Source organism: Pteropus alecto, unplaced genomic scaffold (genome assembly GCF_000325575.1).
Source record: "Pteropus alecto unplaced genomic scaffold, ASM32557v1 scaffold11, whole genome shotgun sequence".
In the NCBI taxonomy this organism is placed as follows: Eukaryota; Metazoa; Chordata; class Mammalia; order Chiroptera; family Pteropodidae; genus Pteropus; species Pteropus alecto.
The window spans coordinates 12,642,377-12,656,082 of record NW_006431956.1 but is presented as its reverse complement, the minus strand read 5'-3'; the positions used below and the strand labels follow the sequence as shown (position 1 = coordinate 12,656,082).

At 44.0% G+C, this 13,706-nt stretch overlaps 1 protein-coding gene across 3 annotated transcripts in view; it reads left to right on the top strand.

The window, feature by feature from the left end:
• The window catches only part of PIP4K2A (phosphatidylinositol-5-phosphate 4-kinase type 2 alpha), a 171,013-nt gene that overhangs the window by 142,413 nt on the left and 14,894 nt on the right, over nucleotides 1–13,706 (top strand). For 2 of the 3 annotated variants that reach the window (XM_006907004.3, XM_006907005.3), the window contains 3 exons: nucleotides 3,752–3,995; nucleotides 5,380–5,483; nucleotides 8,486–11,006. In XM_006907004.3, coding sequence (XP_006907066.1) covers nucleotides 3,752–3,995; nucleotides 5,380–5,483; nucleotides 8,486–8,566 — 429 coding nt within the window. In that variant the 3' untranslated portion in view covers nucleotides 8,567–11,006. Of the gene's footprint in view, nucleotides 1–3,751; nucleotides 3,996–5,379; nucleotides 5,484–8,485; nucleotides 11,007–13,706 lie in introns of those variants that run through there. The other variant, XM_025043459.1, reaches the window with a different exon arrangement.

Below are 13,706 nucleotides of genomic sequence, written 5' to 3'. Positions count from 1 at the left end.
GAAGGGGACCCTTGCCCTGCCACCATACAAGCTGAGCAAAACTCAGCCTGGCCAAGCCCCCACCCGCCCTGCACCCACCACACACACAGATTCAGGGAAGAAGATGTTGTCACCTGCAATCCAGTGTCTCTAGCTGTGCCCAGACCTCTGGAGGCATCCAGGACGGGCAGCAGGAGTGGGGGAAGCAGACCAGAGAGAGACGGGTCAGGGCAGGCATGTGCTAGGCATGGGCCGGGGCAGTGGACGAGACAAAGGAGGCACCGGCCCTTCTCCAGGAGCCCAGCGGCTGAGCTCAGCCCCAGACACGGCCTCCTGGGAGCCTTGAACAACAGACGGGGCAGAAGCTGGGTCACTAGCAAGGATCCTGCCCTTCGTACTTTCTGGGGTCAGAGAATATGACTGTGTAATTCTGATTGAATGTTTCCCAAATTCCTTTTGTTCCCAAAACATTTGGCCCACAGGGTTCTCTGAAGTGGGCCCACGGTCACATTAGAGCAAGGCGCGCTGCCGGCGGTACCACTTAGTAACTTTGTGGTGACCTAAGTACTTAGTAACTTTGAAAAGTCTTCCCCATCCTTAGAACCCAGCATTTGATTTGTCTGACTCATCATTTCCCTACCAGTGTTGTAAAACACAAGATTTGGGGAAAGCTGCCTTAATTCAGCTTCCAGAGCCAGCGGAACGCAGTGAGCTTTGAACATGAGCTTTGAACATGGGATCCTGAATCCACTACTTCTTAGCCCTGAATCCGTGGGCGAGCTGTTTTAATCGGCTCGCGCCTACTTGCTGTCTCGTGCGGCTGTCCAAATGCTTGCCCTATGCCAGGCCAGCTGTCTCTGTACCCACAACTCTGAGTTCACTTCCACATCGTGGGCCCGTGGGAGCAGAACAGGTGACCGAGGTCCGGTGCCTGGCCCAGTGATGGTGTTAGTAGAGGAGTCACTCGCTTTACGGTGTTATTATTCTCTCGAGACGGGGAAGGTCGTCCACACAAACATGTTCCCGGCCAGTTGCACCCTGAAGCCCAGCGGCTGCCAGGACGATGAGGGAGGATGAGCGGCCTCGACCACTAGAAAGGAAGTCTGGCTGAGGGAAATAGAAGTCACAAGTTCTGTGATCACTTCAATGGGGGGTTTGGAGAAAACTGACTCAAGGCTGAGAATCAGCATGCCGTGTCCTTTGTTTTATAAATAGAATAATTGTCATCTTTATTTTCCCCCCAGCTTTACTGAAGCATGATTGACAAACAAAATTTTAAGATTAAATTTAAAGTGTACAACATGGTGATTTGATATATGTATTCATTGTGAAACGATTCTTCCCTTGAGTTAATTAGATTAGCACATCCATCGCCCCTCAAGTTCACCTTTAGGGGTGTGTGTGTGTGTGTGTGTGTGTGAGAGAGAGAGAGAGAGAGAGAGAGAGAGAGAGAGAGAGGACACTGAAGTCCTACTCTCTTTGCAAATCCCAATTATACAATGTATTGTCATCCGCTGTAGTGGTCGTCATGTTTTACATCAGATCCTCAGATCTTATTCATCATACAGCTGGAAGTTTGTACCCTCTTACCAATCTCTCCCTGTTTCCCCAATCTCCCAGGCCCTGGCAACCACTTTTCTACTCTGTTTTTATGAATTTGTTTTTGGGGGGTTTTGAGGGTTTTATTTTTGTTTTTGTTGTAGATTTCACTTATTTTATAACATGCAGTATTTTATAACATGTCCTTCTGTGAGTGGCTTATTTTACAATATAATACTCTCAAGATCCATCTACGTTGTCACAAATGACAGTATTTCCTCCTTTTTTAAGGCTGAGTAATACTTCATTATATATATATATATACACATATATAATAGAATATTATATAACTTATATAGCTTCTTTATCCATTCATCCATCAGGGGACACTTAGGTTGTTTCAATGTCTTAGCTGTTGTTGTGTATAATGCTTCAGTTAACATGAGTGCAGCTATCACTTCAAGATAATGGTTTCACTTCCTTTGGTTCTATACGCAGAAATGGGATTCCTCGATCCTATTGTAGTTCCAGTTTTAAATTTTTGAGGGCCCTCTTTATTGTTTTCCACAGTGGCTGCACCAATTTATAACCCTATCAACAGTGCACAAGAGTTCCCTTTTCTCCAATATTTACTTTTTGTCTTTTTGATAATAGCCATGCTGACGGGCATGAGGTAAAATCTCAGTGTGGTTTTGATTTGCATTTTTCTGATGATTAGTGGTGAACACCTTTTCATGCACTTGTTGGCCATTCGGCACTCTCTCGATAAAGGGTTTGCTTCTATCTATTTCTCCTACCTTGTATAAAGATTTGGGTGATTTCTTTTTTCTGAGCTCAAAACGAATGGGGAAAATTAAGCCTGGCCCCAGGGAATGCACAGTGGGAAGATGAGGGGGAAATGGGAGCTGAGGAAGGAGTAGGTAGGCAGGAGGAGGCCCTGGCTGGTGACAACTGAAAGCATGAAGAAATAGCTCCCAGGATTTAAGGGAGCATGCCTTCTCTTTCAGCTTGGAGGCAGAGGAGACAGTGCTGCTTCCTGACAGGCTTGGGAAAAATAAATGGCTCTGCAGGTCTCCGAAATTTGATTTCATTTCATTTCAGCCAGAACCACAAGACCTATAATTTCATACGCTTACCCTTTGTGTAAGGAAGTTCATTTCTTAAGTTCTGTCAGAGCAGCCCTGAGGCCCATCAGTGGTTCTGCATCACTGAGCGAGGATGGCACCAAATCTGTCGAGTCAGCGTCACACATCCTTTAGGACCATGAGCCCAGGGTCTGAGTAGAATTGAACCCTGCACAGAGCCGGCCCGCCAGGGATGAGGCAGCCCTATAGTCCAACTAGCAAATAGGCTGCCACATTTGGTCCTCAATAATACTATCCACATTTTAATTGATTGATTGATATAGTGTGCTTAAGGGCACGTGTCTGGATGCATCTACTGAAAAAGAAGAAAAGAAAAATCATGACATGAAAAATCCAAAAAGAACTTGGCAGGCAGGAATACCCACGCCAGAGCGGAGTCTTGCCCCACGTGGCTGAGACAGGACAGGGAGGGAGAACAGGGGCCTGGGCCTGTGCTGCCTCGTGGCCGGCGGACCACCTCCAGCATCTCTGGTCTCCCCACTTCCATCAGAAGGAAACCCGAGCAGTACAGAAGGACCGCGTTATTCACCGGAGCGTTGACACGGGCATTTGCGGGTTGATTGGGACACTTGGGCTTTTACTTATTTGTGATGGACAGCATAATAATCTCCTCAGCGGAGTGTGCTGAATTTCAAAGTGCTTTCACAAACCATTCTGAGAGACTCTGCTGGAAGCTACTTGGGAGGTCCCTGGTTTTCCCCATTAGCCAGTGTTAATTGTTCGGAGAAACATTTCTCTTCTCTCCCTCAGTCTTTTTTTGCCAGTCTGTGCGCTCTGCTTTCTGGCATAATCCAACCTACATGTGATAAATGCATGCCTCTCAGCATTCAGTTTTGCATTTCAGGAAAAATAACACTAGCTCTGAACCAGCCCAAAGTGCAAGGATACATTTTTGGGCCAGAGAAACTTCCTGGGACTGTGAGAGCATCATGAAGGAGACTCCCGGCCACCTTGGGGAGACCCTCTTCCTGCCTCTGCAGCTCCTTCACCCACAGCTTCCCCCATGTGCATTTTTCTGAGCTGCTTTTCTTTAAAATCTAGGGATTCTTTCAAGGCATAACTGACCCTGTCACCTCTCCACCCTCCAGTTTCTTGCCCAGCTGAAGCTCATGGACTACAGCCTGCTGGTGGGAATCCACGACGTGGAGAGAGCTGAACAGGAAGAGGTGGAGTGTGAAGAGAATGATGGGGAAGAGGAGGGGGAAAGCGACGGCACCCACCCTGTCGGAACCCCCCCTGACAGCCCCGGAAATACTCTCAACAGCTCCCCGCCCCTGGCTCCCGGGGAGTTTGATCCAAACATCGATGTTTATGGAATCAAATGCCATGAAAGTAAGCTGAGTTACTCGCAGCTCTTTTCACTGCGGTTTGGTTTGTGCGTTGTTATCTACCAGTAATCACAACCCCAGTTAAAAGGTAGTGTCCTGCAAGCCTCATTCTCGAGTTCAGAGTCCCAGTAGATTGATTTGGGGACAAGAGGATGTTAAAGGTAACTATAATCTCTGGTTTTGGAGTATAATGCGACGAGGTCCTTGAATCTTGTGATGTCAAGGGAATGGAGTGAAACGCAAACTATGTAATATAAACAACACACATATACACGCACTTACATACAAATATAAGTGACACATATAAGAAATGTTTTTAATTTTGTTTTTTTCTGAACTACCTCTCTTTTATGTGACTCTAAAGTGTCATGGATCTATCCTGAGCTAGGTACATACGTGGTCCGCCCCGAACCTCACGTGGACATTCTGTAGGGCAGTCACCTCAACTCGGCCAGCCCTTCCCTCCCAGGAGCGCTGCAGCCAGCCCAGGCTCTGGGATAAATCCCTGATTTGCCGCTGTGTCTGTCCTCTGCTCCCCACCTTCAGCCATTAAGGGGTCTGTGGCCCTCTTCTCTAGCGTGGGATCCATCTTAACCCTCGACATCTGGGCAATTAGATATTTGAAAGAATATTACCTTCTACTATAGCTACTTATATGTGAGAAAAAAATATCTTAGAGACATAAGAGTGGGCCTCTCTTTATTTTCGTTTTTTTTTTTTTAGTAATAAAAAGTATGATTCGTCATTGTTTTTTTGAAAAACCCATGTAGCATATTAGCCAAGTGAGATTGAGTTGTTTCTTCAACACAGAAAATCAGGTATAATCAAATGTACTTTTCTTATTTTTCAGAATTGAAATGGCATCATATTTGTGGAAATATATAGAAGACAGATATTATACATAATACATGCCTTTGTCCAGTTTTGATACTAGATCCAATGAGAATTAAGAACTAGCCTCTAATTAGGAATCAGCATCTAGTAATAGAAAAAGATTAAGTAGCATAATTACTTCTACTTGTTTTCTAAAGTATTTTAAAAATAGATTTTTTTTCTGTATACCAAATCAATACATGATCATTAAAGAAAATGCAGATTAACAAAAAATAAAAACACTCAGTCTCACCCTCAGACCTCCACTGTTAATATCCGGAAGCTGTGTTTTTTCTTTACTTTTTAAATTGAGAGACAATTGGATGCAGAGTTAAGCTGTTTCATAGGGATATGTGGGAGTTACGTGGACTCTTCAAAAGCCTCAGTTGCCTTTGTGTTTAAACTCCTTCAGCTCCCCCCTGAACCCGTCGCCCTTCAGCGCTTCGTTCCCCACTGGCAGCCTGTTCCTGTCCCTGTGGTCATTCATGCCCAACTTTGCTCTCCTCCCTTTACAGACTCGCCCAGGAAAGAGGTGTACTTTATGGCAATTATTGACATTCTGACTCATTATGATGCAAAAAAGAAAGCTGCCCACGCTGCAAAAACTGTTAAACACGGCGTAAGTATCTCCGTTTTGTTTCCTTCTCAGCTTCTGGGCCCTTGACGTTGTCTGTCGTGCTGGGGCCAGCTCCAGGCTGCCCAGAGTCCTTCGGCGGTTCTTGTTCCCTGCAGGGGGGCTGAGTGCAAGATTCAGAGCCAACAAATGGCCATGCTAGTGCCGCTCCCTTCAGCTGCCTAGGCTTTTGGCAAGTCACTTAGACTCAGCTGTGTCCCTCCTTTTTACACACCGGGGATATTCATAGACACGTGCATCAGTAGAATGTTGTACAAATTCTTTTTTGTTTGAAAAATGTTTCAGAGAGAAAAGTTCTGAAGATAGTTGAGTGTTTTAATATGACATGTTCAGAACTGAAGCACTATTCTCTGCTTCGAACACTTCCAAAATATGCAGGGTGCTATATTTCTTTTCCTACAGTGAATTGTATTTTTCTCTGTCACAGAACTCTTTCAAGTGCAAGGTCAAAGTTTAATCATCTAAAGTCCTTACCCTTGTGCTTGCTCAGAATTATCACCATTCCAGGCATATGTTACCTTGCTGAATCCCCATGACAGGCCTGAGCAGGGCACTAGCGTTTCCCTGCTTAGCAGTTGAAGAAACGGAGGAAGAGCACTTAAGTGGTAACTTGCCAGGCCACACCACTAGGAAGTGGCAGAGATGGGGATTGCTCCCCAGGACCTAGCCCGCCTCCTGCTCCGTGTTAGTCCCATGCCCCTGCCCCACCAGCGAACCCCACCTGCCTGGTTGAAGTTCACAGGTGGTGGATATCCATTACGCTGTGTTGTAGGGATCCATTTGGCTTCTCAGGTGCACTAAACACAGATGGACGCCCACCCTGGCCTGTTCACACTGCAGCAGAGGTGCGAACAAGCAGACTGTGTAAAGCCAACTAAGATACAACAGAACATCAGCCTCTGTTCAAGCCTCTTTTTCTCTTTTTTTAAAACCAAACAGGCTGTCTTTCCAGCAACGGAATCAGCCTAAAACTATACTGCATTTGCCGCAGAAATATTTCGCTCACATCGTCACCAACTATTCACGGTGACCCGCTGACCGAGTCACAGACCCTGAACCAATGAGAGAGGAGGGTGCACATTTGCTCTCACCCCACTGCTGGCATCGCAGTCTTCTGGGTCCCATTCGTAAAAACGCGCATGCCAGATTTCTCTGATTCTGAGTCCACTTCAGAAGTCTGGGCGAAGGGTCTCTCAAATGTAGACTCTGGGATTATTCTGATGCCTACCTCTGGGGGAAAACCACGGGGATCCAGGTTCCCGGCAAGGAGAACATTCCGATGAAAACTCTCGTAAGCCAAAATGATGTCAGGTGAAGAAGCAGCGGCCACTAATGTATGTGGAAAACTTTTTGAGTGTCCCCAGACTCCGAAAAACTACTTACCACATCATACTAGATACGCTTAATTACATCCAGTTCCACGCTAAGCACAACACCCTTATGAGCTCTTGGGATTCTCTGACACCTTAGGACCCATCTTGCTAACGGGCAAACAGAGTCAATCGAAATAAAGCGCAGATGCTCAGACACAGCTCGAAGCTCTGGGCTGGATGCCGAGATGCTGAGTGTAGTCCCAGGGGAGGGGCCTCTCCGCGTGCACGCCGCCTCTGTAAGGGCTAGCTGCAGAAACGGCGCTGAGCTATTTTCATTTGTCACTTCTTCTGGTAAAAGTAAAAATCCTCTTCGGATTTCTTTTGCTTAGCAAAAGCAAGTACTAAGATGGGCCTTTTGTAAAAGCGAAGAGTCGTAACCTGCGCAGGCTTTCGAAAAGCGGTGGATACCGGTATTGCAAAGACAGACCTGGGTTGGAGTCTCTGTTTCAGCTTTCCGGCTGTGTGAGCTTGAGGAAGCACTTTGAAGCTTGGGTTCCCTCAGCTGATAAGGGGGTCCTAATGCCTTGTTCGTGGGATTCCGTAGGGGGATATATGAGATGAATGGGCCGAACCCCGGGGAGATGCTGCGTGTTTGTCCCCCTAACCCTCCGCAAACCTGCCGTACAGTTCTATTCTATGTGGAACTGGAAATGTCCCACGGCAAACGCGCCTCTATTTTCATCTCCCCTAAGTCACCAGCTAAGCTCCACATTTTACCGGATGGCCTAAGATCGTGTGCAGTTTGCAGGAACTCGGCAAAGGCCTGTTGTGTGGCACTGAGGCTGGGAACCGTCGTCAAGGCCCGGGCTCCTCCGCGGAGACCCCAGCAACCAGCCATGGAAGTGACGAGCTCCCAGATGAGCACGGGTGCCCGAAAGTAGCGCCTGGTGACTTAGTAAAACTCTGATCTTCCCCTTTGCAGCTCAGCAAACCGCCCAGTGACTACTCTGGGTCTGCTCGCCTCTCGAGCGGTTTCGTTGGCGGGGGCCTGGCAGCCCTGCGCCAAGGAGGTCTCTGTGAAGGGGAGCAGTGGCACCTCTCTGCCGCGTGCGTGAGGGAAGCCAGCCCCTGCCCTGTGGGGGGACGCGGGCGGCAGCCTGTGTCTCTCTTGGCTGATGGGCTGGGAAAGGGCCAGGGCCGCCGACAGGGAGGCGACTGTTGCTGCGGCTGCTTTGTCATTGTCATCGGACTGTCCCTTTAGCCAAATGTTGATGTTTGTGTCATTCTCAAGTATCTCTAATCTGCCGTCTTGAATAACGAAAGTGTTGTCCCCATGGCTCCGATTGTAGGCCACCCAGATTCCACTGTTTGATGGGAACATCCCAAATATGGCTCTTTTGATATTTTTTTTTTTCAGTTTCAGGCGTCACAGGTCATAGCGTATGTGATAACAGCACCTGCTGCTCCTGCCGCTTTTTGCCTCATTGTCACTAGGGGTTCCTAAGAACCTTGATTATTCAGATACGCTATCCAAGATATTCTGAGTTAGGTTTTAAGAGCAGAGGCTGCACAGATTTTAAAATTATTAGCTTTCTATCCAGCTGCAAGCAGAAATTGCTGTTGATATACTGAGTAGTAATTACTTCAATATTCCTTTCCTTGAAAACTACCCAGGCTGGCGCGGAGATCTCCACCGTGAACCCGGAACAGTATTCAAAGCGCTTTTTGGACTTTATTGGCCACATCTTGACGTAACCTCCCGCACATCCTCGGACGGACACGACGAACATGGGAAGGACAGGGGTGGCTTCAGTGTAGGAAACGTGAAAACCAAACTCAGTGAAGCACACCTCCTCGTTTACGTCTGCAGGCCAAGATGACTGATTCGGGGGCTACGCGCTTTAACAGCTACCTGATATTTCCCAGCATCATTCTAGCTATTTCTGACTTGTGTGTGTGCGTGTGTGTGCGCGCGCGTGTGCGTGCGTGTGCAAATGTGTGCGTGTGCATCTTCGAAATTAATTAATTAAGGAAAACTGATCAGCTTCAGTCAGAGTGTGTTTAGGCAACAGCCCTCTGATTCCAACTGTGGACAAACGAATGAATGAATGAATGCGCACATGCGGGGGGAGGGGGCGAAGGAAATGCATGTCGGACCAACCATGTTGGCATCACACGATAAACTGTGGATCAGTTTATTTTTGGGAGCTGAAAGATGTGAGACAGTATTCATAATAATAATGAAGATAATAATAATGATGATAATAATAATGATGGTGATTAAAAGAAAAAAACAACCACGAATGTTACACTCCTACCACGCACGCTGACACTCCTTAATAGTTGTACCCCGAGCCCCTGGCACTAGATGGAGGAGTGCTGGCACCTCCCACGTGTCCTGGCTCAGGGTTCTGCCTCCGCTGCGTGGGGACTTTTAGGGTCTGGGGACAAATGCCCCTCCTCCAGCAAGAAGCTGATGCCCCTGGTGATTCTATCTGTGCGTTTTCACCTCAGTAAATACATCCAGGAAAACTGCTTACTTCTCTGTTCTTGCCTGGAGCTTCTTCACTGTTACACTCTTATGTTGCAACATAGGAATTAATGCTGAAAAAATAAAAATAAAGCTTACCTGAAAAGTGCATAGTTTGGGGCAATGGTATCTACATCTCCCGTGGTGGGAAGGCAGGCAAAGCATTAGAACTCTCAATTCTCCTGTTACCGATTGCAAATCTGAATTATAAGATGCTTATGTTTGACCGTTGTTTAAACAGTGGTATTTTGTTACGAATTATCCCTTTAACGGAAACCCTCAATGTTACTGTTTACATTATCAGGAAAGCAGGGATATTTTTGAATCTAAAAATTTAATGTACAGCATGTGATTTTTGAAGTTTACATGTAAAGTCATTTTACAGTGTAGGTGAAATAATGTTTGTCATATTTTGAAATGTATCCTGCAGTCATGCTTTGGGGTGAATGTTTTATTCAAAGTACATGGTAGGCAGTCTTTTATAATGAAAGGATAAGGATTGTTTTGTTTCCTCCAGATGTGCGTTTATCAACATAATGATTTAAAAAAAAAAAATTAACCCCAATCTGGTCATATAAGTTCATTGCCCTAAACTGTGCTGATTGTGTTTAATCAAGTTATAAATTTCCAACATCGATCATGTATTTACCAACTTTCCGGCATTTTCTGAAAGGCGTCAAGCTAAAATATTAGACTTGCTTAGAATAGGTTATCAACTTATACACTGTGCTAAAGCTGTGCCTTTGAAATTGAGATGATTTTTGTAGGCAGTTTCAGGAAAGAAAAAAAAAGTCTACCCTTCAATAATTACTTATCACTCAACAAATACCCCCTGCCTACCGCCTCCTCCAGTAACTTTACTTCAGGTCTTAACAAAACTAATTGTGCCCATCGTATGCGGGTTTACTTCAGAAAACACGAGGGGATAGCAAATCTGTCTTTGGAAGCCAGCAGCCACACCATCCTACTATCATCTCCTGACCACATAGATTTGTCATCCTCCGCAGATGATGTTAACACCGCTGTGACGTAGTTGTCCAAATCGGTAGTTTTTGCATTTGAATTAATCAAGACTGTGATTTGGCTCCCCTTCATCCCCCCTACTATTCATTGTGGCATCCAGTCACTTTCAATGTTCCGAAGTTATACTGTAATTTCTTTGACCCAAGACGATAAACGTGAGACCCTGAAGTAAAGATAAGGTACACATACATTATTTGAGTAACTATTTCCTTTGTGGCCAATCTGTGTATGCTTTTAGAAGTTTACAAAATGCTTTATTTTTGTCTGTAACAGTCTCTGTCATTCATTTCTGTCGATGAACTATTTGGACAGAGTGAGCAAGTTTGCCTAGTGCTAACAATACACTCCAGTCATGAGCCGGGCTTTACAAAATAAAGCACTCTGATGACTTACAAGGTGGATCCTTTGTTCCTCTCTTGATTGTGTTTCTCTGTTTTGCAAACAAATTGTAAATACCTGGTACAAAGAGGATCTTTAGTCCTGGAAGAAGAAAAAGCGAAATTGAATCTTCTCATTAACTAGAGCTTAGCTTTCAACCTGTAAACTATTTAATTAGTAAACAATGCAAACTTCCAGGACAAAATTGACTTACTGCAAGACGGACTGGCAAAGAAAATAAATCTCTTCAAGGAATACCCTAAAGTATATCATTTTATTTTTAATTTTTATCAACCATAGTTCCGTGTCAGCGTTTCTTGAAACTTTACTGGGATACCATTGATGAATAAAGGCTTTCTTACAGCATTCCATTGTCACTGGTGCCAGGTTTGCAAACACAGTTCAGCTGTAGCACTTGTGTTGAAAATGCATATTTGTTCTAATGCAATTGATATATGAGGGAATGATGGGAGCACAACGCACACTTCCCATATACTTGTGTGCTCTGGTCCAAAAGGAATATTAGATGAACAGAGGAGACTGCACCCAGCTGCACTGCACTGTGCCACGTAGGAATACACAAGACACACACCCCTCAAACATCTGCCAGCGACCTCAGTTCGACATGTGTTAGGAGTCACACTGGTCCGTATCTGGCGTTAACAACTTCCATCTGACTTCAAATCACTTTTCTGCCTCCACTTTACAGTAAACCAGGAGCCGCAGCCCTTCTGACACCCACTATCACAGGCACCCATAAGGTCTTCTTCAAGATAACCTGTCACAGTTGTGGTATTTATGTATTCCCTGGCTCTTTGGCATGTTTAAAACTGTGCTACTGTTTTTATTAGGTTCCCTTTATTTTTTTTTTTCATACATCACTGATGAAGTGTCTGGGTGTCGTGCCCTTAGTTCTATTACTCCTCTGATCTCTGTAGTTTTTATTGTGCAATTTTGCACAGAGCAGTGAGTTTTAGGAACATGCATGTTGCATTACACAGAACTGACCGGTCAGCAGGGACTTTAATTTGGTTTTCTTTGTGGACAGTTGCAATTGTAGACATTTATTTTCATTTTGATTATTTAACTTCCTGGACTGAATTCACATTAGTCCCAGCAAACTGGTTATTGCTAATTCATAAAAGAACAAAAGTTGATATGAAGCGTTAAATCCTGAACGTGACACTTTTGGAAATAGTGGTCAAGGGTTAAATTAAGAGATTAAGAACTGTATATAATGAAGTAGAAATGTATGTAATATCTAACTGCATGTAATGAAGTGGGGTAGAGACGAGAAGGCAAAGCCAAGAGGCTGAACGTAGAATTAAACTCTGAAGTTCTTAACATCGGTGGACTCTGCAGGACCCCAGCACCACTGCAGGTAACCTTTCTAGGGATTTTTAATTAGCACACCCACTAGGATGGATATAATTTTAAAAAGACAGACAATAGTGAGTGTTGGTGAAGATGTGGAGGAATTAGGACCCTCAAACATTGTTGGTGGAAATGTAAAACAGTACAGCCACTTCAAGAAACAGTCCGGCAGTTACTCAAACGGTGACACGTGGGTGGCCATGGCTCAGGAATTCATTCCACTCCTAGGTATATACCCCAAAGAAGGACTCATTCCTTCTGGAAGCCCAAGGAAAATCCATTTCCTGCTTTTTCTAGCACCTAGAGGCTGCCTATATAATGGGCTTTTGGCTCCTTTAATTTTCAAAGCCTACCAGTGTAACATCTTCAAGTACTTTGGGCTTTTGGCTCCTTTAATTTTCAAAGCCTACCATTGTAACATCTTCAAGTACACTCTCTCTCTCTCTCTCTCTCTCTCTCTCTCTCCATCTCTGCTTCTTTCATCACAATTCTTGATTGAATTAACTAGCAGTCTGTCTATTTTGTACATTTTTTCTAAAGAACCAGAATGTTTTGATTAATGGCCTTGATCTACCATTTTTCTGTTTTCAATCTCATTAATCTCTGCACTTATTTTTATTATATTTTAGTGCTTTCTTTTGGTATATTTTATTCTTTTTTATAGATTTTTGAATTGGGAATCTAATTCATTTTTATATTTAGTTTTACTTGATATCGGTTATGAAATTTTTTTCTGATCATTGCTCCTTACATATAGAAGTAATACACAATACACATAGATCAACGGAACAGAATAGAGAGCCCAAAAATAAATCCATGCCTATATGGTCATTTAATCTATGACAAAAGAGGCAAGAATATACAATTGGGTAAAGACAGTCTCTTTAAGAAATGGTGTGAGGAAAACTGGATACATAAAGACATGCAAAAAAGTGAAAGTGGACCACCTTCTCACCAAGAATGAACTCAAAATGGGTTAAAGACTTAAATATAAGACCCCAAACCATAAAACTTCTAGAAGAAAACACAGGGAGTAAACTCTGATATTGCTATTATATTTTTTTTTCTGACATATCTCCTCGGACAAGGGAAACAAAAATAAATAAATAAATAAACAAACAAATGGGACTACTGTACATCAAACTAAAAAGTTTTTGCACAGCAAAGGAAACCATCAACAAAATGAAAAGACAACCTACTGAATGGAAAAAGATATTTGCCTATGATAGATCTGACAAGGGGGTTAATATCCAAAATTTATAAAGAACTCCTACAACTCAACAACAAAAAAACAAGCAATCCAATTTAAAAAAAAATGGGAAGAAGGCCTGAATAGGTATTTCTCCAAAGAGGACATACGGATGGCCAATAGACATATGAAAAGATGCTCAAGGTCACTAATCATCAGAGAAATGCAAATTAAAACCACAATGAGATATCATCTCACACCTGTCAGATTGGCTATCATAAATAAATTAAAAAACAACAATTGTTGGCGAGGATGTAGAGAAAAGGGAAGCCTCATACACTGTTGGTGCGACTGCAAGTTGGTACAGCCACTATGGAAAACGGTCTGGAGGATCTTCAAAA